This window comes from Protopterus annectens, chromosome 2.part1 (genome assembly GCF_019279795.1).
Source record: "Protopterus annectens isolate FY-2018-M chromosome 2.part1, PAN1.0, whole genome shotgun sequence".
NCBI lineage: Eukaryota > Metazoa > Chordata > Ceratodontiformes > Protopteridae > Protopterus > Protopterus annectens.
Genome location: NC_056729.1, coordinates 1,834,462,491 through 1,834,487,817, shown reverse-complemented (window position 1 = coordinate 1,834,487,817; position 25,327 = coordinate 1,834,462,491). Strand labels below are relative to the sequence as shown.

The following is a 25,327-nucleotide window of genomic DNA, read 5'->3' as shown; positions in this document are numbered from 1 at the left end:
AGTAGAAAGTAAGATGGGAAATGAGCAGTTCGGATTCAGGTCAAGTTGCAGTGCAATAGACCCGATGTTTGCAGTGAGACAGCTACTTGAGAAGAAGCTAGAGATGAAGAGAGAGTCTAACTGGGCATTTCTAGACTTGGAGAAAGCATGTGACAAGGTCCCAAGAAATCTGATCTGGGCAGTTTTGTGGTAGTTTGAAGTTCTGGAAATATTGGTAGGATTAGTGCAGGCTATGTACAAGGACCCAGTGACTCAAGTACCTACAGTGTTTAGCCTCACAGAGGGGGCCCCAGTAGGAGTGGGTGTATACCAAGGTTTAGCTCTGAGCTCACTGCTGTTCATGCTGGTGACAGATTACATTAGCAGACAGGTCAGAGGGGACAGATCATAGTTGCTGTGTGCAGACATTGTGGCATTACAGGCTTACTCTGAGCTAGAACATCAGCAAAGGATAGGAGAATGGAATGCAAAGCTGAAGGCACATGAGATGAAACTAAGCACAGATAAGACTGTGGTAATGCCAGCAAATTAGGGAAATCAGACGAAGCTGAGAATAGAGATAGAAGGGAAGATAGTGGAACAGGTAAACATTTGAGGAGAAGGGAAATCTGAATGAAGAGGTCAAAGCTAGAATCAGAGGGCCTGCAGCCAACTGGCATAGAGTGTCAGGTGTAGTCTATGACAGAAGAATGCCAAAGAAGTTGAAAAGTAAGGTGTACAAGACAGTGGTGCAACCAGTACTACTGCATGGTACAGAAACCTGGGCAGTAAAGGCAGAAGGGTTGAAAAAGTTAGAGGTGATGGAAATGAAGTGCCTAAGAAGGGGTGGTAAGATGCACACTGTGGGACAAATGACGAAATAAAGACATAAGAGCAGAAGCCAAAGTAGATCCAGTTGCAGACAAGATCAAAGAGAACAGATTATGGTGGTTTGGACACGTGCAGAAAAGCAGAAGACGATCTGGTGAGGAAGCTGTAGGACAAACAGGAAGAAGGTAAGAGGAAGCGAGGGCATCCAGCAAAGAGGTGGATGGATTGTGTGAAAGATCTGTGACAGTCAGGCATGAGCGTTGGTGAAGGCAGGAGTGAGGCACTGAATTGAGAGAGTTAGTGACAGTTAACACGATACCCCAACCTCATGTAGAAAAATGGGAAAAGGGGGCTGATGATGATGGTGATCATCCATGATGTAATGAGGACCCTACAGCCCCTTAAACAGGATGGATATGACTGTGACCTTTTGGTGGCTTATACTGCTGTGAATGACTTGAGGTGCTCAGCCAAGAAGAGCATGCAGAGATTGTCGGGTGCAGTAAATCTGTGGCCATGAATGAAATTCTACCCTCATCCAGAATGATGCCCATATAGAAAGAGAATGTAATTGGCTAAGTAGCCGGTGACATTCCAGGGGGATCCAGAGTATGTTAAAACACTTCAGACCATAAAAACGTAAAAAAAAAAAAAAAAAAAAAGCCATTTTTAAATGTACTAAATAATTAGCAAGTAATACGTCAATAAAACATCACCATGTCAACCTGGACCCATTAATGAGCCAATTTACATCTCTTCGAATAAGGTTTCAATAAAACACCATCATTAATGCCAAAACCTTTATCTGCTTGTGAGGTTATAATCCATTTCAGTTCCTCATCTTCAGTCCTGTCAGCCATACACCCCCCTCTAATACTTTCATTAATCAAGTGCAAAACCATAAATTCAAAGGAGTGTCCCATATACTGTTTAACATGTTTGTTCAAAGCATTTATTGCAACATCTCTCCTTATATCACCCAGGTGTTCAAGTACCCCATCTTTAAGTCTACAACTAGTCATACCTACTACAGGCATTTTTTTCAGGTTGCAATGTACACCAGATTACTACTTTTACAATCCGCATAAAGTCTAACATCATACCTGACACCTGTGGTTGGATGTACAACGGAAGTTTTACCAGAAATATAAGTGCATGCTTTACAGGATCGACAGGGGTAAGTTCCTAATCTATCTGACAGTGTAGGTGCCTTCTTATATCTTCCGTAACATAATCTTCGCTTCAAAGACAGACAATTCTTAAATGTAAAATAGGCTACATCACCAACCACATTCCTAATTTTCTCATCTGTTAAAATCGACCAGTTATGCTTCATGACCTTACAAACCAATGCAGTATCATTGGCGTAGGTGAGGTTGATCCTGACTTTACCTTCAAACTTCCTATTATTCTCATTTTTATATTTACTTTTATTTTTATTAATAAGCTCTATAATAATAGAAAAGATTCCAATAAGAAATTAGAATCTGTTTATATTATAGACTCTCAAAAAGGTTATCAAAAATCTGAGCACTACCTTAAGGTACAGCAAAGTGAAACAACCTAAAATTAACAGTGAAGGATAATTGCAAATCATCTTTAACTACACCAGGCAGTTAAGAAATAACATACACCAGTGCTCTGTGAATCCTCCTTGAACTATATCAGATGGTTGAGAAAATAAAATACAACAATGCAATGAAATTAATTCAGAATCGCATGAGCCACTCCAACCATAAAGATATTGTTAATATACTTGCAGATAAATTTAGTGCCAACTGTACTGCAGAAAATGTCATAAAAATTCTACAAATTCTCTTCCTCCTATCAGGATTGTTAAGGAACATGTTCTAACTACTTCATGTAAAGCTAAGCATGTATGTATGGACCTCAACAGTACAGCTTATCGATTAATCATCAGTATCGACCGCACACCCTGTATGATCCTTTACCATCCCGCTTTTAAAACTGGTCAATATAAGCATTAGGCACAGGGTACATTCCTGAGGTAGAGAAAATGGCTACCTTAATACCACTCCATAGAGAGAGCCCTACCACAGATCTAGGGAACAAAAGATTCATCAGACAAAAAATCTAATTTGCTAATTTATTGGACATATTATATCTGATTTCATAAGGTCCAGTATAAATAAATGTTATTGCATCAGACTTGCATCAATATAGTTTTGTCAAAGGGCAGTCATGTCTACCTAATTTAGTAAACAACTTCAAGAAAGTTGCTGAAGCTGTAGAATGTAACCATGATGTTTATACGGTGTACCTGAATCTGGCCAAGGCCTTTGATGCTATTCCCCATTCTGGCATCGTAAATGAGCTTAAAGGCCTAAACGTTGACTGTTATGTTTTAAAATGGTTAGCTAATTCATTTAAGTGTAGAACATGTATAGTTAATGTAGCAGATGACACTTTAGAAAGCAAAAGGTGTCTGGTTGCATTCCCCTTTCTGTTTGGCATCTACTTGTTGGATCTCCTTTCCACTAGTCTAGACATGGCTAAGTACATTTGCAGATGACTAAAGGATGGGTTTTTGGATGCAGCAGCACAATTGAAAACACTGTAGATTAGTGCTTGCAGAATAGTTTGGTGTTGTATGAGAAATATACCTCTTAACTGTACAGATTTTCGCAGAATGTCCAGATTTTTGCCTCATATTTTTTTAAACAAGAAACATCTGTATTAAATTATCACTTATGACATAGGTAATCATACGTTTATATAAATGAAAACAAACCATATTCACATAGTCTTATTTGCAAGCATTGTACATCACAAACCATACTGACATAATTTTAGTTGCAAACCTTATGTCACTTATAAGTCTACCAATCATTGCCAGTCAAACATTACACAGCTCATTTAAATCCTGTCTTGTTTTAAGCCTCATTTGCCCTTGTATGTATTGCTTATTTTTGATCCATTTTTCATAAAATTGTTTTTTTAGCAAATCATTGAAGATTTAAGTCAGAGTAATGACAGACAATTGAGTTTCAGACTTCATACCTTTCAGAAAATTCATGCTGATGCAAAACTTGTTCTGTCTACTTTATAAGTTTATAAGAGAAATATTTAAAACTTGTCTTATTTTTTGTGCCTTTGTCCCTCCCATTATTTATGGCTTTGTCCAGATTTCTTCCTCTAAGAGGTTGAGAGGTATGAGAAGTCAGAATCTTTCTAGTAGTAGGCGAAGCATAGGAAATCATGATGCAGCAGCTGGCGTTTCCAGTCATTACACATTTTTTTCATGTAAAAGTAGTACTTATTAAAAAAAAAACAGGACTCTTGAAACATGCATTGAGATTTATTCCTTGTCGCATTATGTTGGAGCTGAGTATACGGAGTACATTACCACTGTTTATTGTCAAATCATGTATGGATGTATAACCAAAAAAATAAATAAATAAATTACATTGCAGCATATGGTGGCCAAAGAATGAAGTTGATGAATTTATAAGTACTCTGAGATAGCTATTTCATACTTTGGAATCAAGTGGTTGCTGGATAAGGTTCAGGGATAGTCTTAGGTACAGAGATCAAGAATGGAGAGGAAGGGCATCAGTAACTCAGGTGAAGGGCAGATGTGAATTTGTACAGGTTGAATATTTCCAGCTAAATCAAAGCTTGTAGTGTTTTATGCTGAAGTGACTTGGTTACTTTTTCCTGCATGACTGATTTTGACTATTTTGTACTATGCATTTACAGATAAGTGTAGCGTGAAGAACAGAGTAAGTTAGACTGTCCTGGGTTTTGGAGTATAGACGTTCCTGGGTACAGATGTGATGATGAACTGAAAACACCTCAAGTTGATAGAACAGGTGGCAAAGTATGGCCATGAGAATTTGCCAAGACCACCTCCACTAAAACTTGAACTGATATTGTTAATCCTTGTTCATTCCATACGTATGGGTATGGGTTCCGAGCACGGAACCGAGCCGGCCATTTTCCAAGCTCTCGTCAGCTTCAAACTCTTGAGCTAAACTCTTACCCACAATTCCCCTCTTCCTGTTACCCCAGATTTCATTTGCCGCACTGCCATCCGGTCGTGTCAAGCTACTTCTCTTGAGCTAAGTACAGTCAATTGTTGTATAATTGCTTTACAAATTACTTTTCTGTCAGAAAAGTTGATATTTTATTGTCTCTTGCCCTATCGCATCTAGCGTTCATAATTTCCTCAGTTTGTTTTCTGTCCTTTACTTACCCTTTTTACCGCGAGGTAATTTCCCCTTACCATCATTGGTAATCCTTTTCCCTTTCTCTTTCATACCTTCGGGTACTCTCTTGTACCATTGTTGGTACTTTTCTATTTGTTAAAATGGCAGATAAAAAGAGTAGTCCGGGGTTTAAGTGGTGTTCTTATTGTGGACACAAACTGCCTACTTCTGATGCACACTCTTTGTGTTTATTGTTTGGGAGCTTCCCATTTATCTGTTGAACCTCCTTGTACTGTTTGTGAAAACATTTCTAATAGAACCTTGTTGGAAAGGAAAAACAAGCTGCTACTGAAGGGACTTCTAAAATCTCCCTTTTCAGAGGCTATTTCTGGGTCAGAGGTCTCAATCCCTCCTAAAGCCCATAAGAAAATGGATGTTTCTGCTAAGGCTAAATCCTTGCCTTCATCCCTGGCTGGGGACTCTCACCAACCAAAACCTAAAAAGGCAAAAATTTTGGCTCCGGAGCTCTCTGTCAGCCCCAGTGCTTTCAGTGCCCAGACTTTCGGCACCATTAGTGATTTCGGCTCCATCCTCTCCTGCAGCCATCTGCATATTGGCACCGAGGGGCTCCATGATTCAGTCCATTACCACTGTATAGGCACCGACCATTCAGTCGGTGCAGACCTTGACCACGTCAGTTCCGAGATCTTCCTCAGAACCGAGGCCTTTATTGTTGACTCCAGTTTTGTCGGTCCCAGCTTTGGCACAGACATCCACTTCGGCACCGATCCCTGTGTCGGTGCAGGCAATGGCATCGGCACCGATGACTGACTTCTTCGGTGCAGACTACAGTTGTTCAGTCTTTCTCGGCACCGTTGTCCTTGGTGCGGTCAGATGAGATGGGCACCGTGTCTGCCTCTTTTGTGGACAGGCCTGTTTCTCCCTCAGTCTCTGTGAGGTCCACTAGAAGTCTTTCTGAACATGATGTGCTGCGTCTTGTGGACCAGGCATTCTTGGCCAGAGGTATTCCACCCCCCAGGAACTATTCTTCCTTGGGAGGTGATCACCTATCTCCAAAGACACCTTCTTATTCTCCTCCTTCATCGCCTTTGAAGTCCATGGATATAGGACAGTCTTCCCCTTCTGCGGTTCCCTTTATGGATCTCACTAAGGAATCGCAGTTGCCTTTGTGGCAGGAATGTTTTGCTACGACCCAGGATGTCAGCTGTGACACGCATAGCTTTCTGCTCCACAGCCATCCAGGGACTCCAAGTCGGCAGGCTGAGCCGCTTAGGGGAGGAGTGCCCCCTGTCCTAGACGTACACTCCTCTCCGGGTGGACCAGCCTTCCAACTGATGGAGAAGACTTTTGCTGCTGCTGGCGGTACTGGACTGTCTATACCTCCACCCCCCTCTGGTACACTGGTTTCACAAGTCACACCTAGTGGACACCTGGTGCAAGGGCCTCAGGAATCCCCTTTTCCGTTGTCTTCCCCAGCTTCTCCTGCTGAGGAGGTCCACCGGTAAAGTTTGTATAAGAGGAAGCACATGGACTCCACAGAGGAGTCCCTCACCAAAGACACATATTTCGATGAGGGGGAAGGATCCCCTCAGTCACCCTCTGAGGTATCCTTTGGTGATATCCTTGAAATTCTGAAACAGAGAGGTGACTGGCAGCCTTCTAATCCGACCCCTGAGAAATCTGTGTTCCTGCAGGCCTTTCGCGCCCGGCCCCCTTCCTCCTGGGATACTCCACCTGCCAATGAACTTGTGAAAGTTCATCGTGCAGCGTGCTTGGAAGGCCCCTGATACTGTTGAAGCTATTCCCCGGAGGCCAGATAAGATCTTGTTCCCTCCTGCTTCAGATCCCCATTGGTCCAAAGGTCTTCCTGTAGATGTTTTGGTGGTGGCGGCCGCAACAAAAAAGGATCTGGCAGAAGAAGAAAGCCAGACTGTCCACCCGCCTACCAGAGAGTCCCGGGCCCTGGACGGAATAGTGAAGTGCACCTTTGCTGTCAGGTCCCTGAATTATATGGCACATTTTACCAGGCTTCAAAGGGATCTAGTTTCTGAGCTCTCTAAAACCTTGGCTGGTGCAGTGTCTGATGAGGTCCGTGACAAAGTGGCCTCTCAGCTGGCCACCATTACGTCTATATCTAACTCCTCTATGCGACTGATAATCTCACGCATCAGAAGGAGCAGCTAGAGTGGTGGGTTCAGCTGCGGTTTTGAGATGACACGCCTGGATACGCTTATGTAACTTCGCAGAACCTTTTAAGTCTTCCTTTCTTAATGCCCCCATTGAGCCCTCCTCTTTGTTTGGGCCCAAAGTTAAAAGCACACTGGCCAGATGTGAACAAGACGATAAGACCCTTTCTGCCAAAGGTGCCCGTCATTCTTCCCCTCAATGTGCTTTCTTCCAAAACCAAAAGAGTGGGAAGATATGGTTCAAGAAATCTCAGGGTCCTTTCCGTAACATACAGGCCGAGTTCTCCCCCAGAGGCAGAGGGGGAAACTCACAGGGAAGACTCTTCTTTATGGGCAGAGTGGGAACGCATAACCAGGGTTCCAGGGATTCTTTCCCTGGTCAATCCTGCCAGCGCTCCTGAAGAGCGGCCCAACTCCTTTCCTCTGGAGGTGGTTGGGGGACGTTTCTCCTTGTACCCTTCTGCCTGACTAACCATCACCACTGATTCTTGGGTACAAAGGATCATAACCAGAGGTCCTTATCATATCCCCTTCGATCTTTCTCCCATCCCTTTAAAAAATTTTCCCGACGTTCCACCCAGTCAAAGGGAAGAAGCAGCACTAGAGATAGAAAAGCCGCTAAGAAAGAGTCATCCAAATAGTCCCTCCAGACCAGATAGGATCCGGATTCTACTCAAGACTATTTTTGGTGCCAAAGAAAACTGGGAACTGGAGACCAATTTTGGATCTCAGTGTATTGAACAGGTTTGTGAGATTACAAAAATTCTGGATGGTCACTATACAGTCTATCCTCCCGCTTTTGGAAAAAGACGATTGGATGTGCTCTATAGATCTTCAAGATGCGTACTACCACATAAAGGTGGACAGGCCATCAAGAAGATTTCTGCGCTTTCGTGCGGGAGCCAGTCACTACCAGTTCAGAGTACTGCCATTTGGACTCTCTACAGCCCCCAGAGTGTTCACAAAGTGCATGGCAGTTGTCACAGCTCACTTGCGACTTCAAGGATTCCAGGTGTTTTTACCTGGACGACTGGCTCATTTCCGCCCCAACCAGACATCTACTGGAAAAAGCCCTGGCATACTCTCTCCTCGCTGCTCAAAGGCTAGGCATAACCATAAACTGGCAAAAATCCAATTTCACCCCATCTCAGTGGACAGAATTCATAGGGGTTATCTTGGACACAAAAAACTGCAGAACTGCTATTCCAGAGCACAGAATTTTAAGGATAAAGCAACAACTGATTCCAATCCTTTCAAGGGACAAATCCACAGCTCACTCTGTTCTACAGCTGTTGGGTTCCATGGCAGCCTCCATCACCATTGTTCCCCTGGCCAGGTTTCACATGAGGCTTCTACAATGGCTACTGCTCACCCAATGGTCTCCTTTCCAGCATCCTCTTTCAGCCATGATTTGAGTAACCCACAGGTGCAAACAGGATTTAAACTGGTGGATGACACACAATCTCTCACAATGGTCTCGCCCTTTTCCCCCCCAGCAACCCAAGGCCACAGTGACCACGGATGCCTCCCTGATGGGGTGGGGGGGGGGTATGTCAGGGACAGACAGTCCAAGGCACTTGGTCTCAACTGGAGGCCCATCTGCATATAAATGTTCTAGAGCTGAGGGCGGTGCTTCTGGCGTTGCAAGCATTCCATCCCCTGCTGCCGTCTGGGACAATTGCGATTCAATCAGACAACATGGTGGTGGTCTGGTACATCAACAAGCAAGGTGGAACCAAATCTTACCCCCTTTGTCGAGAGGCCATGAGGATATGGCAATGGGCGATGGCTACCAACTGTTTTCTTCTAGCAACGCACATTCCCGGGAGTTCCAACATTTTAGCAGACAGACTCAGCAGGTGCATTCTTCAACCTCACGAGTGGTCCCTGAATCCCTTGATAGCGGCAGAGATCTTCCACTGCTGGGGCCATCCTTGCTGCGACCTCTTTGCAACCCCAACCAACTACAAATGAAGCAACTACTTTGCCCTGATTCCCCCTCTGGGACAGTCACCCAGGGATACTCTAGTCCACGAGTGGCCCTCGGGTCTTCTCTGTGCATTTCCGCCCTTTCCTCTCATTCCCCAGTTTCTGAAGAAAGCCCGGCAGTTGAAGAGCAAAGTAATCCTCATAGCATCGTATTGGCCACGACAGATTTGGTTTCCATTCCTTTGGCCTCACCTACTAGATCGACCATGGATTCTCCATCCAATCTCGGAGTTGATCTCACACCCACAGAACCTGATTCATCCCAACCTGAACAGCCTGAAGCTAATGGCTTGGCTACTCCAATTCCCTTGATTGCCAGGCAGAATAATCTTTCTGTACCAGTGCGTGATATTCTCATTGCTTCCCATAAGTCTTCCACTAGAATTACTTATCTGAGCAAGTGGCAAAGATTTACCTGTTGGCTGAAAGATAAACAAGTAGATCCCTTTTCAGCACCAGTGTCAATAATACTAGACTATCTGGCCGACCTGCTTCAATCGGGTCTGTCGGCCTCTACTATTAGAGTTCATTTGGCTGCAATTTCTAATTTCCATGAGAGTGTCCAAGATTCCTCTCTTATGTCCCATAAATTGTGCAAGACCTTCATAAAAGGTGTGAATCATCTGAAGCCACCTTTTAGAGAACCTATTCAACCGTGAGATTTATCATTAGTTCTACAAGCTCTGACAATGGCACCTTTTGAACCAGCCTTTTCTTGCGACCTCAGGTATTTGTCATGGAAAACCTTGTTTTTGGTCGCTGTTACTTCTGCCAGATGTATTTCTGAACTTCAAGCTTTATGTATCAAGACTCCATACTTGATTTTTCATAGAGATAGAGTGTCTCTGAGAACTAATCCATCTTTTCTGCCTAAAGTGATCTCTGAAATGTCCATTAATCAAGCCATTGAATTGCCACTTTTCTTTCCCAACCATTCAAACAGAGGGGAGTATTGTCTACATACCCTAGATATACATAGGCAAATCTGTTTTTACTTAAACAGGACCAAACCCTTTCATAAATCTGACCAGTTATTTTTGGCCTTTTCTGGATCTAGATTAGGATCGGCTGTTGCTAAGGTCACATTAGCTAGATGGTTGAAGGACTGTGTTACCTTTATTTACACACAGCGTAATATCTCTTTGCCTACTACCATGAAAGCTCATTCAACAAGGTTGGTGGCAACTTCTGCTGCCTTCCATGCCAGAGCTTCTTTACATGACATCTGTGCAGCTGCAACTTGGGCTACGCCTCATACCTTCATCAATCATTACAAATTGGATTTGGCCTCCAGGGGAAGAGCATCTTTCGGTTCTATGGTGCTCAGGAATGTCCTTCCATGAGAGTCCCCAGGAATAGAGGTAGCTGGGGACTCTGTCCCATACATAAGGAATGAACGAGGATTAACAATATCAGTTAAAGAACTTATGTATTACCATAACGTTCCATCTGTATTGTTGTTCCTCGTTCAGTCATTACGACCCTCCCGTCTTCCCCCTCCTGTGGTTTCTAGTGGATCTCACCATCCAGTTCTCTTAGGTTATTTGACCAGAGGTAGCCTGTACCTTCTTTAACTTGCAAATTCAATCTGAGGTAACAGGGAGAGGGGAATTGTGGGTAAGAGTTTAGCTCGAGAGTCTGAAGCTGACGTGAGCTTGGAAAATTACCCGCTCGGAACCGATACCCATACGTAATGACTGAACGAGGATCAACAATACAGATGGAACGTTATGGTAAGACCGAACTTCTTTTTCTTAACTGTTGATGACCAAGAAGTGTATGGTTTCAGGTACTCGAGTCCCTGGTAGTACAGAAAACTCTGCTGGTGTTAGTCAATAATATACCCTTTGCTTGGAAGTCAGGGACTTCTAGCATAAGCCCCCTCAATCCTTCTGGATCTTCATGTTGTGCAAGAAATTGTCAAGACTGCTAGGATGCCTTTTTCTCAATATGCCTATGTCTCTTGATAGTATTAGTTTGGGTAGAGCAGTACTTGTTAGCACCTTGTTTGGTAGCCTGTCAGGTCTTTTTTTTTTAAAGCACACTTGTTTCTCCCTTTTTTCATCTTACAGCCTTCCTACCCAGTGCCCCTTGTCTGTACCAGGTCTGCCAGCTTCTCTTTTTCTCCCTGGTCTTATTCCAATACAGCTGGGCCCAGTCACAGCCATCCTGGGTGTCTTGGCCATCGCCATCAGCCATGGGGTGTTACACTCAGGCCTACTGCATTACTGTCTCCCTACAATTGTAGTCTTGTGGTTGCATCCAAGATGCAGGAGTGCAATGGGGGCATGTGGTGTATCGCCCCACCTCTGTGACAGCTCAGCCATGCCCACCACTGTAGACAATACCCCCCCAGTACAAAGTCCACAGTCTACACCAAAGATTGTCACAGGGAATGCCCATGTATCCACTGGCCCCTCTGTCAGTCACTCAAGCTGCCAGTTGAACTTTAGTTGGCTGGGCCTTGGCACTTATTCATTTATGCCACTGGAGTTGGCTGTCTGTCAGGTTATTCTGACGTATGTTAACCACTTGCATGATCTGATCTTCAGTTATTCAATGGTTCAGGTGCCATATGTCTGTTCTGTCTACTCATTGTGACTTTGTGAAGGTCAAGATTGTAACGCCATGGTAGTCAGTCAGTTCTTTAAAGGAATGCTACATCTCTGTCTTTCTTGGTAAAACACTTCCCCATCTATGGCTATATTTCATTATTTGATCCTGCTAGCTCAGCAGAGTTAAACCTCAATGTGAGAGTGTTCAATCTCGCCTTTGTTCTTACACATGGGTTCGGAGCCGATCCTCGGCTCCGTGACGGCCGCCTGCAAGCTCTGCATCGAGAAGAAGCTCGAGATCACCTAATACCCACAATCCCCCTCTGCCTTTACCTCAGATCTAGTTTGCCGCTGCAGCGTTCGCATCACTGGGTCGAGCTCGAGCACCTCAGATAAGATTTAGAATTTTATTCTTATTTTTTCTCTGGTACTTTAGTATTAGAAACTGTTTAATAATAATTTGTGTGAGTGTGGTAAGGTATAGGGAAATCTCGGTTCCGTTTAAGTTATAAAACTTAGTCAGAGTTCTCTTCGGGGCCTACCACCACTCTTTGGATTTGACAACTGGATTGACACATTACTGGATTTGACAATTTTACCGGACTTGACTGTTTTTCTGGATTTGACTATATTTCACCTATCTTTGACATGTCTGAAAAGGCCAAATCAGGTTTCAAGCGTTGCCAGTGTGGGCAAAAAATGTCAGTAACTGACAACCATAGTTCCTGTGTCTACTGTCTTGGCCCTCTCCACCTGCAAGAAGACTGTTCTATTTGTCATTCTTTCAGTGGGAGGATCATGACAGATAGGTGCAGGAAGTTAATGGACAGGGGTTTATTAAAACCTTCCTTTCAGGAGGCTCTGGATGCTTCTGACCAGGCATCCAAGTCCTCGAAGGAATCGAAGACGTCGGAGCCCAAGTCATCGGCTCCGAGCTCTTCCACTAAAGTTAGATCACCGGTTCCACAGACTTCGGGGCTGAGTGTTCAACTGATGTCAGTTTCCGAGCCTCGAGTCTTGGAACCGGTGATGGAGCTCCTCCTTCGACACTATTGAGGTCGGCTCCGCCTTCGACCCGTTCTTCTAAGCTTTCCGATATCGATGTGGACCGTGTGGTGCAGAAGTTATTGGAACATTCGGCCCTATCCAAGCTTATTTCGGTTTCCACCCAGTTGGTGTCGAAACTTGAAGGCCTCCCATTGTCTCCATCCGTTCCTCCTCCGAGACCTGTCCAGTCTTTGGAGCCGGAAGAGGTTGATCTACTGGTTGTGGAGCCCTGGGGTCCAGAACCGTCCTTTCTCGGTCTGTTCTTTTCACCTCGACTCCGCCGGACCGTACGGAGTCTCGGAGCCAACGATCTGTCCTTGGTTCCGGGGCCGAGAGTCGAACTGACGTTTCGGTTCCGACTCTTCCCCTCGGGGCCTCGGCGCGGATCGATTCGGCTCCGTCCTCAGGGTCGATGCCTTCGGTGCCTGTCTCGGGGATTCTTCCCATTTCTTCGGAACCGGGAGATTCTTCGACTCGGGACCCGGGGGCCTTCGATCTTATGAGGAAGGTGTTGTCTACCCAGACAACCACATCAGTAGAAGCATCCTCTCCTCCCTTTAAAGGACCGTTATCTTCCTCTGCACCAACGGCCACATCCAAGCGTCGAGCACCGGTGTCTCAGCCACCCCTGGAGGGTGCCCCCTCTTCCTCGGAGGCTTCTTCGGATGCTCCCCCCGAAGAGGTCCCTAGGAAAAGATTGTGTAAGAGGAGACACTTAGATTCTCCACAGGAATCTTTAACATCTGATACTGACTTGGATGAGTCAGAAGGGTCCCCAAAGTCACCTACGGAAGATGTCTCCTTTTCTGACATCTTGGAGATTCTTAAGCAGAGAGGTGATTGGCAGTCCCTCCCCCCTTCTGAGGATGAGTCAGTACTGCTGAAGGCATTTGGTGCTCGCCCTTCCTCCTCCTGGGTCACTCCGCCCTTCGATGAGTTAATGGAGTTGATTGCTCGAAGGGCGTGGGAGACACCTGACATGGTGGAACCAGTCCCTAGGAAGCCTAATAAGTACATCACTGCACCCCAAGACAAGGCTTACCTCACTAAAGGAGTTCCAGTAGACGCCATGGTGGTGGCAGCGGCCACGAAAAAGGAGATGTCGGAGTCTTCCTCATCTGTCCATCTGCCTAACAGAGATTCTAGGACTATGGACAGATACGGGAAGCGCATTTTTAGTTCAGCGGCTTTTTCTATGCGTTCCCTGAACTATTTGACTCATTTTACACGCTTACAGAGGGATCTAGTCAAAGAGTTGGGAGATACCCTGCAGGGTACTACAGATGCTGCGGTCTCAGAGAAAGTTTCAGCACATCTAAATACCCTTACATCCATTGTTAACTCATCCATGAGGCTGATATCATACGCAGTCAAGGATCGAGTAGGGCAGCGGCTTCAGCGATTGCTCTTCGTAGGCAATCCTGGATGCGCTTATGTTCGTTTGCGGAAGCCTTCAAGTCTTCCTTTACTAACGCCCCATTTGATGGTGCCACACTTTTTGGCCCTAAAGTAAAGGAGACCCTTACCCGGTGTGAACAGGAGGGAAAGACTCTGTCTGCTGTCGGAGTCCGTTTTTCCACCCCTTCCAGACCGTACCCCAAAGGGCAACGTGATGGGAAAATGTGGTTTCGAAAACCCCAAGGATCTTTCCCAGGCACACAGGGTGATGCCCCCTCTAGAGGCAGAGGAGGGGGCAGAGGTGGAAGACGCCGCCCGGGCGGCAGAGGGGGTCCGCAAAACCAAGGTGACAGGGATACCCCCCCTGGTAAACCTTTTCAGCACTCCTGAGAGGAGGCCCGACTGTCCTGCTCTGGAGGCAGTCGGGGGTCGCTTAGCTTTGTACCCTCAGGCCTGGCAAAACATTACTACAGACAACTGGGTAAAAAGCGTTGTTACCAGAGGTTACAAAATACCATTCCTATCCACCCCCATTCCAAAGAAAAAACTCCCAGATGTACCACCCCATCTGCGAGACCCAGCAGCTATAGAAATTTCAAAGCTGCTAGAAAAAGAGTCATCCAACCAGTCCCAGCGGACCAAATAGGATTCGGGACTTACTCAAGGTTCTTTTAGTTCCAAAGAAGACAGGGGACTGGAGGCCGATTCTGGACCTAAGCAACCTCAACACCTTTGTCAAGAAGGAAAAGTTCCGAATGGTCACGCTTCAATCGATCCTTCCATTCTTACAGAAGGACGACTGGATGTGCTCAATAGATCTGAAGGACGCATACTACCACATCAAAATGGCCAGGGCGTCCAGGGATCATTTGCCCTTCCGGCTGGGAGCCAGTCACTACCAGTTTCGAGCCCTGCCCTTTGGTCTGACCTCAGCCCCCAGGGTTTTCACCAAATGCATGGCAGTGGTAGCATCTCATCTGAGGCGCCTAGGATTCCAGGTGTTTCCGTATCTGGACGACTGGCTCCTGTCTGCCACCACCAGGCGTCAACTGATACAGGCCAGGGATTACACCCTACAACTTTGTATTCACCTAGGAATTTCCGTAAATTTCGAAAAATCCTTACTACAGCCATCACAGCATATCTTATTCATAGGAGCGGAATTAGATTCGCATCATTTGGTTCTAAGGCTTCCTACAGAAAGGATAGTCACACTTCAAAACAACATTTCTCTCCTGCTGTCGTCCAAAAGTCCCCGCAAAGCTGGTTCTGAAGGTCTTGGGTCTCATGGCAGCTTCTCTCATTGCTATACCATTGGGAAGACTGCACATGAGAGTTCTACAATGGCTCCTGTTTGCACAATGGTCATTCCAACAGCTACCTCTGACTCACGAAATTCTGATAACAAACACATGCAAATCACACCTAGCTTGGTGGCTTCAGACTTGCAACCTTTCCAGCGGAAGACCATTTGTGCTACCCACACCGTCAGCGACGATAACCACGGACGCTTCCCTGATAGGGTGGGGGGGCATCTTTCAGGGACAGACAGTCCAAGGCGAATGGACCAATCTGGAGTACAATCTGCACATCAATGTTCTGGAGTTGAGGGCAGTGTTTTTAGCATTGCAACACTTTGCTCCCCTTCTTCCTCTAGGGTCTATTGCAGTTCAGACTGACAACAAGTCTGGTACATAAACAAGCAAGGGGGAACCAGGTCTTATCAACTATGCAGAGAGGCCATGAGAATTTGGCAATGGGCGGAGTCCACGGGTCGCTTTCTGATCGCAACGCACATCCCGGGGTCATCCAACGTCATAGCCGACAGGCTGAGCAGAGCAATACTGTTGCCTCACGAGTGGTCCCTCAAACAGTCAATTGCGAACATGATATTTCGCAAGTGGGGCCAGCCTTCCTGCGATCTGTTTGCGTCTCCAATGAACGCCAAATGCAGGAGCTACTTTGCCCTATTACCTCCAGGGGAAGTCCCCAGGGACGCTGGTGCACGATTGGCCCCCGGGTCTCCTGTATGCTTTTCCTCCTTTTCCGTGATTGCAGAGTTTCTGCAGAAAGCCAACAACCTTCAGAGGACGATAATCCTCATTGCCCCATTCTGGCCTCGTCAGATTTGGTTCCCCTTTCTATTGCATCACCGCATTCGGGACCTTGGATGCTGGACCCAGAGCCAGATCTACTGACTCACTCGTCAGGAGTCCCTCACCCATCTCTCGAATCACTCCATCTAGCAGCTTGGCTGCTCCTCTTCCCTTTCTAGCCAGGTCTGATTCCCTTACACCGGCGGTTCAGAATATTTTAGTGGCTTCTCATAAAGCTTCCACTACAAAGACCTACACCAGTAAATGGAAACGTTTCGTCTTCTGGGCTAATTCACATAATTTGGACCCTGTTATAGCCCCGTTGAACAAGATCTTGGAGTTTTTGACAGAATTGTTTCATGAAGGAGCTTCTCCTGCTACTTTAAGAGTGCAGTTGGCTGCCATTTCTAACTATCATGTGGAAGAATGTGGTGCGCCTATTATGGCTCACAGACTTTGTAAGGCTTTTTTAAAAGGATCTTTTCATATCAGACCACCAGTTAGAAGTCCTACATCACCGTGGAATTTGAACCTCTTACTTTCTAAATTGATGTTACCCCCCTTTGAACCAGCCTCAATTTGCCCATTGAAATTTTTATCGTGGAAAACTCTATTCCTGGTGGCCATTACATCCGCTAGGCGAGTGTCTGAGCTTCAAGCTCTTTCTATTAAACACCCTTATTTAATTTTCCACTCTGACAGAGTATCCCTTCGCACTAATCCATCCTTTCTCCCCAAAGTTTGCTCTACTAACAATATTAATCAGTCCATTGAGTTACCCACCTTCTTCAAAAACCACTCTAATAAATTAGAGTATATGTTGCACAAATTGGATGTCCATAGACAACTCAGATTTTATTTGGATAGAACAAAAGATCACAGGAAATCTGATCAACTGTTTGTAGCCTTTGCTGACAGCAGAAAGGGTGTAGCAGTTACGAAACAAACTCTTTCCAAATGGCTAACTGATTGTATCACATACGTTTATGAGGCTTCTAATCAACTATTATCAGTCAAACCTAAAGGACATTCTACGAGATCAGTGTCTACATCCTTAGCTCACGCAGCTCGCTTACCATTAGACACGATTTGTGCGGCTGCTACTTGGGCTAAACCACATACATTTATCTCTCATTACAAAGTGGACAGGGTTTCTAGGGATAGGGCAACCTTTGGTTCCACTGTGCTCAAGAACGTTCTCCCGTGAGTTCCTCAGGATCATGGAGCTAGGGACGCTACCCATGTGTAAGAACAAAGGCGAGATTGAACACTCTCACATATAGAAGTTATGTCCTTACCATAACGTTCCATGTGGAGTGTTCATCTCGCCTTGGTTATTACACTCCCACCCTTCCCACCCTTAGGAAGAACGTTCGATTTGGTGCCTGGTCTGGAGTATTCTCCTTCTGCAGTTGTATTAGTTGTATTATTTGATACACTTGTGTATATATGTATATATATATATATATATATATATATATATATGTATATAGATAATCCTATCATTAGGAAAATTTTTGGTATGTGTGTGTGCTCTCTATGACTGGTTTGCTTGCAAACTAGATCTCAGGTAAAGGCAGAGGGGGATTGTGGGTATTAGGTGATCTCGAGCTTCTTCTCGATGCAGAGCTTGCAGGCGGCCGACACGGAGCCGAGGATCGGCTCCGAACCCATGTGTAATAACCAAGGCGAGATGAACACTCCACATGTAACGTTATGGTAAGGACATAACTTCTATTTTTTGTAAGTCTGGCTTTGTAATGGCCATCACTTCTGTATATTACATCTTTAAACTTCACTCCATATCTTGTCTTTTACTAGGTTAAGATGTCCTTCAGTACTAACTTGCATTTTGGTTGTGAAAGTGAGCTCAGAGCTGTCATTGAACCGATGCATTAATTACCTTTTTCTTTTACAGGCACAAAAAGTAAGGGTAAGAGATCCATTTACAACTTGATACCTAGTTTCACCTCTGAAATGGGTGCATGAGTACAGAAAAATGATGCAGTTTGAGGGTCACAGTTGACAGGCAGATGCTTTCAAAGTGGATTACCAGCTACATTATCGTTTTTTTCTCTCTGTAGTTTTTTCCGCAATGCCTGCTGATCACCGAGCCTCCCCTAATTGGACTTTTGCTGATTCTTCCTCCCATGTTGCGGAGTCTGACATATCTGTTGAGCAAAGAATCATCGGGAGGGACCATCATTCATGCAGTCATTCGGGTTGCTTGTGTTCTGTCCTGGCTCCTAAATACTTGAATGACCCTTGTCCTATCCTCTGAGTAGGGTGGGACAACGTAACCACTTCACCATAAGACTTACAATGCCTGCCTCACATGAGTGGACCCTACAACCATGAAGGCTACCTTTCACTGATAAGTTGGTGAGCCTAACACCCACCTCCAAGCTGCATCTGTTGCATTGCAACCCCTCTTTCGATGGAACTGCTGCGTTCCATAGCCATGTCCACCCATCCTCCCCTGCTAACTTTGTCAAATCACCAGGCCACAGTCACGGATTTAGTTCTCTGTTATGTCAGAGTTGGCAGCCAACTCCATTACCTTTGACCATTAAGTAACAAACCACACACTGGTAGATGTCTTGTCATCCGACTTCATTCCACTGGAGGAGCGAGTTCCTATAGTGTTTGTTTAAAAAATGTCTCCATTGCATTTACACCAGGGCCTTTTAGTATTTCATGTACATCTTCACAAAGCATTAGTGCTTTAACTTCAAGGAGTCAGGCCTCCTGTGACATATGTGTACTTGAGGATTTAACCTTTTGCTTCTCGGCCTTGTATTTTCCTTTTCCTGCTTCTTCAGCTGTGATGGTAATAGTGCTTTGGGATTCATCCCTGCCGAGGACTTGTAATGGAAGGTCCTCAGTGCTGGGTATAATAGAAAAGTTTTTACCATATGAGTTGACTTATGAAAGAGTTCTCCTTGATAAGCAAGGAATACCCTCATCTTTTTTACTTCCTATAAGCCAGGCAAGGTCCACACTTATATTTCACTTGTCAAATCTTCAGTGTTATTTCTTGATTTGAAGGAGCTTGTTTACTAGTAGCTAGGCAGTGAACTGACAGACTGTAAGGAGAAACAGACGTGTGTGGTGTGCATATGACAACTTGCCTGTAACCATTTGAAATGGTGGGATCTACTAAAGTAAGTCCCGAAACACTGAGACTAAATTGCCAAAAAATGGCTTGCATATACTAAGTCCAAAATTGCCATTTCTCAGAATATTCCCTTTTCTCTGAGGTATGGCACTCTTTGGGTTGGTATATATAAGTTCAGGGGGTGCAGTGCACTCTTTTCCTAGGTTTTCAGACTTTTTACTGCTTGTCAGCAGTCTACATTTTGAGTGCTGATATTTAATAAGGAGCTCATCCTGCCATATGGCAGGATGGGCATGAGTAAACCTTCCTAATCACAGGATCTTCCAGAATTTTACCAAATTCTTATTGTTCGAAAGGGCAAGTCCAGCCATGAACCAGTTAAGGAAGGTTTTCTCATAAATTAAATGATGTGGAAAGAAAAAAAAAATCAGTTTTATTGGTTTGCGATGGTGGCTAAGGACTCTGTCCACTTGCCCTTTACTTCAGAAATGAAATGGTTGCCATTTACTTGATGGAGGAGCTCCATCACCAAAGAACACTGGGTGACTGACAAACTAAATAATGAAACAGTAATAATCACTTGAACCCTATGTTGCTCCCTCAGTGTTAGATGCTGTCATACGTCTTTACAAATATTTATTCCTGGACAGTTTCTGCACTTGGATGTACGTAGACATCTCAGATGTCAAGAACAAAGGATCTTGGGCAGTTTAGCCATCTGTTTGTTTCACTCGTGCCAAGCAAGAAAGCAACACAGGCCTGTTTCCAAGCACATGCACTATCTAAATGGCTAAGTTGTCACATTACTTTTTTGTCATGGGGAATGTGTAAACCTGAAAAAGACCTTTGAGAACTCTATCAGGGCATCAGCAATCATAGCAGCCTTCTTTAGAAAAATGTTAGCTTAGATTTGTCTGTGAGACATCCATGTTGGACCATTCTGCACACCCTTTCCTGACATTGCATGCTGTATTTATAGTCAAGATGCAGTTGTGTAGGGCATGCTATAACTGCTATTCCTATGGAAAAGAACTCCCACTGCCATAATGATTCCCATAATGAACATAGTACAGTTTAGTTTGTATGAGCATACTTACCATAACAGTGTTACAATGGGTGTTCTAGTAGTAGGATTGCTACTGCAATGTATATGCCTCCACCCACTATTCCCCCATTGAGAGTCTGCCTGTTCACTACTCTAGGTTGCTAATAGGAGGAAGGAGCAATAAAACTGCAAATTAGAAAGAGAGGAAGTGGTCAGTACTTAACTGAGTTAATGTTATGACTACTTTTGAATCCTCAGAGGACTCAAGTGTCTATAAGTTCCTTAGATTAATGATACTAGGGTAGCAAATTCATTAGGTCTTACAGACTGAGGATTTAGGGGAGTATTTGCCCTACAGACTGAGGATTTAGGGGAGTATTTGCCCTACTTGTGTTATATATACTAGTAGCCTTTCAGGCAAAAAGAAAAAAAAAAGCAGGAGCTGAAATGGTGTGGTCCAGAGTCGTTCTAGCCATACATTGAGTTAAAGTCTTGGGCAAAGGGAATAGTCCAGCTCCACTCTGGGGATCTCCATGAAGTTTGGAAATATAAACTGGAGGGGCAGGCATCCACCTGTGTTTATTACCAGTAGATAAAGAATCCTTTTGTCAAAGTGGCTACTGTTATGTTTATGTCGAGTGAACACATACTACTCATATTTCTTTTAATATGTTGCCATTTCTTTTCCTGTTAAAATGTTCATTTTTGTATTGCATAAAATTAACATGCCATTGTTTGGAGTACTTCAAGCAGGAATTGAATGATAATATTGGCCACAGGCTTTAAGTAATGTTTAAGATTTTCTCACTTGCAATTGTTTGCCCCACAGCATTATATCACAGTACATATTTATGTATGTATGTATGTCTCTTAATTTTTACAAAGCACACATTTTGTTTGGAGTTTATTAAATGGATATATTATAATGAAATGTTTGTTTTTCTGTTGCAGGTTGCAGTGAAGAACAACATTGATGTTTTCTATTTCAGTTGTTTAATTCCACTCAACATACTTTTTGTGGAAGATGGCAAAATGGGTGGGTATTGACAGCACCAGAGGTTCTATTTGATTAGTCGTACAACTAAGATCTGACATCAGATGCTGAAAATGTATTTTAATTTACCTAAATATATTGCTAGATATTAAGCAATTGCTTATTCATGCAGGAATTAAAGGTTCATATGCCTGTCCTTTATTGCATGGCAAATTAAATGTTCTTCATAGTCGGTGTTGCAGTACTTATTCTCAGGTCTACCTGCAGAAGCCCATGACTAGCATGAATTCCCAACTCTTTTCATCACCCCCAGCCTCCGAATGTCCAAAGAGTTGTGTCTAGCTGTAAGAGTGGTGCCTCTTGGCACATCTTCATTTCTTTCTAACTGTTCATTTCAATGAGCTACTCTATCAGAACATTGTCTGTTGATCTGCTTGTTTTCTCCAGAGTTTTTTTTTTCTGTTTTCAGATAACTACCCCATTGGGGATTTTTCTCTTCTGTAAGGGATACTTGACTTATTTAAATATTAAAATGTGGGAAACAAATCCCGTGTAAACATTTTCATTCCTTCTGTCTGTTTTGCCTGGGGCATCAGCATGACATTTCTAGTTGTTAGGATTGTGTTAGATTTTGAGTTAAGATGGTTAAACATAGGGCTGAAGTCCTTCCAGCCAACATGGAATCTCCCAGCTGCTAGATGGATTTAGAAAAAAGGCATATATTCCTATTACCTTATCTTTAAGGGCCCTCATTTGCAGATTCCATATTTTGAAATATTTAGAGTCTGTAACAGAATAAGTTGTTTCCAAAACAAAGGGTATTACTGACAAGGTCTTACAAAGAAACCTGCAGGAAACCACTAAAGCAGTGCTGCAAGTCTCCAGACACTCCCTAAAATGTGCTTGTGATGCAGTGGATGCATCTTGTAGAGCAGCTGTTACAGGCTCTGTCATTCGACGACATCCCTGACTAAAGACTCAGACACTGTCTGACCAGGTAAAGGCCAAACTCTTGGATGCTCCATTGGATAGGGAATTCCTTTTTGATCCTCTTGCAGGAAAAGTTTTTGAGTGATTGGACAAAAAGGAAAAACGCATAAAGACTGTGAAGGAATTTTCTCTCTTTGTCAAGCCTAGATGTAATAGAAATCACCTTTTATAAACCTAAGCCCTATCCCCCTAGACAAAACAAGAAGAGATCTCCCTGAGCAAAGAGAGACAGAGAGTCTAAGGAGATGACAACTTGAACAATGCCCCGAACCTGCAGTTCCAAGGACCCCATGGCCACACGGAACAGCTTTGACTATCCACAGCCCCCCACCGCCAATCCCAAACCATCCCACTTCCTCTAGCTAGAAAACTGTCCTTTTTCCTGCAACAATGGAAGCTCCCCACCAAAGACCAATGGGTCATTCACATCTTAGAAATAGTGTATTCCATTATTTTCAAGGGAAAGGCTGCCCTTTCTAGTAATGCCAAAAATTCCAAAAGAACAGGATGCTGTTTTCACTCCCATCTTGCTAAATTTGTTAAAACAAGGGTCCATTCAACTAGTTCTTGTAGAGGAAGAGGGCATAGGGTTTTACTCAGTCTTCTCATCCCAAGAAAGGAAAGGACCTGGAGACCACTCATAGACCTGTCAAAGTTAAACAAGTTCCTGTATGTCCCAAAATTCAAAATGCTACCCTTCAGAAACTGCTACCCATGAGTTTTCAAGGGGTGTACATGGTTTACACTAGACCTAAAAGACACCTGCCTCCTCTTCCCTATCTCAAAACAGCACAGGAAATACCTTTGGTTTGTGTCAGCAGAGTTGCATTACCAATTTTGTGCTTTACCATTTGGGTTATCCACTTTTTACAGAGTTTTCACCAAATGTGTACTACCTGTAAATGGCCATTGAAGAACCTTAAGGTTGCTTATTTACCCCTGTCTGGATGACTGCCTCATCCAGGCCCAATCCATTTCAGAATTCAGAGCAGCCTTACAAATCACATTGGACTGTTTCCAGAAGGTAGGCATCACCCTTAATCTCCACAAATCACAAAGTTAGCTCCAGACAAGAATTATTTTCCTAGGTACATCGATAAATTCAGTGCAACAAAAAGACTCCTTCAACAAGGCAAGGCTTCTTACCTCGCAAATTATCTGCTCAGCCTACTTCCAAAGCAGACAGCCTCAGCAAGGGAACATGTAAGAGCTTTCAGATAGATCCTGCATTTCAGTGGTCCCCTTTACAAAAGTGCACATGAGAACTCCAGTGCCCCCCCCCCCCCCAAAAAAAAAAACCTGGAAACAGCATTCTCAACCCATGGAAACCCCAGTGCCCCTCTTCCTGCTTTAAAACTGAACCACTAGATTGGAAAAACACCATCTCGCAGAACATAGGATCAATCTTCTCTCTACTGGAAGCAGACAAAACCATCACCACAGACAGTTCAGATGTTGCATGGGAGCATGCTTAGGCCGCCTGAAGGTACAGGATATCTGGACTTGAGCAAAGAAAGCTGCACATAAACCAGAAAGAGATGTTGGCAGTCTTTCTACCCTTCAAAGCTTTTCAGTACAACTTGAACCAGTACCTTTGGACAGACAAATACTATGATCATGTGGGTACATATGCAGGGGAGAACTCATTCTTAACCCCTATATGGTCTTGCAATGAAAGTTCTCTTTTAGAACTTAACCCTTCTTTTATTCAAAAGGTGGTATCATAACTCTTCTTGAATCAAGCTGTTCACTTGGCAGTGTTCTTTCCAAACCTACAAAATAAAGCTGAGCAAATCATACATTCCCTGGATGTACACCAATCAAGTGTTATCTAGACAAGGCAAAGTTCCCTAGTAGGGCAGATCAACTACTAGTGGCCTTTCTAGAAGGAAAATAAGGCAGACCAGCCTACAAACAGATATCTCAGTGTGGATAAGCAACTGTATTACCTTCTGTTATGCCCATTATGGTAAGCCATTACCAGCCCATGTCAGGGCCCACCCCACCAGACATGGGGCAGCCATTCACTTCAGTGGAGTTCACAACGTTTGCACTGTAGATTCCAATGGGCAGAGCCTAAGCCTTTTGACAGAATCAAATTATGTCCTCACATTTCAAACAAATGTTCATATCTCTGGAACCATAGGGATTATGAAAGAAGCATAAATGGCAAACTTCACCACAAACTATTTTTAATGTGATAGTATTCTTTCGGTTCTGGGTCTTAAACTCAATTTTATAAGTCATACTAAACATAGTAACTATTACATTTGCAATATTTTGTAAACAATTTAAAATATCTCTGCAACCACTCAAGTTACGCACATACTGTCAGCAGCATTTTATTCAAGTAGCTGAGAGCTTTCATATGAGGCTGAGGAGTTCTGTTTGTGCTGGTTGGTTGTTTGGTATAATTTTCACATTTTTGTAAATCTCTCATGTAAATTTAATATCATAAAAACAACAGTTAATATCTATTTACCTGCACTAGACAAAGGTCAAATATTAACGTAGTTGAGTTTGCTATTGCATAAGCTTTAAGATGAAATCTTTTAAAACCTTGTACATAGCATGGTTTTGAAATTATTGATGCAAATATGAACATGCAATATTTGACGCCTAGAGGCGTCAATAGGAATTAACTGCAGATGCACCTGGAGGCATCACTCGGATGGAATGAGTTAAAGATGAACCTACCCAGGCCATACTGGAAGCTGCCACATAGACATCTGCCCACACCTTTACTTTGCCTCCAGGGCTAGGACAGGTTTTGCTACTACCATCCTGCAGAACCTGCTCTCTCAGGGCCCATCAGAAAGCCTGTCACCAGCCTGTTGTTTTGGGAACCCGCCTAAGAATTACTTCTGCAACACTGACTATGAAGAACATACTACTGTTTTGTTACACTT

The 25,327-nt window shown here is 43.9% G+C and overlaps 1 protein-coding gene across 3 annotated transcripts in view; it reads left to right on the top strand.

Moving 5' to 3' along the window:
• Positions 1–25,327, top strand: part of AP2B1 (adaptor related protein complex 2 subunit beta 1) — a 1,330,026-nt gene that overhangs the window by 1,085,578 nt on the left and 219,121 nt on the right. For all 3 annotated transcript variants that reach the window (XM_044063279.1, XM_044063277.1, XM_044063278.1), the window contains one exon: positions 21,386–21,470. In XM_044063279.1, the coding sequence (XP_043919214.1) occupies positions 21,386–21,470 (85 nt within the window). The remainder of the gene's footprint in view (positions 1–21,385; positions 21,471–25,327) is intronic.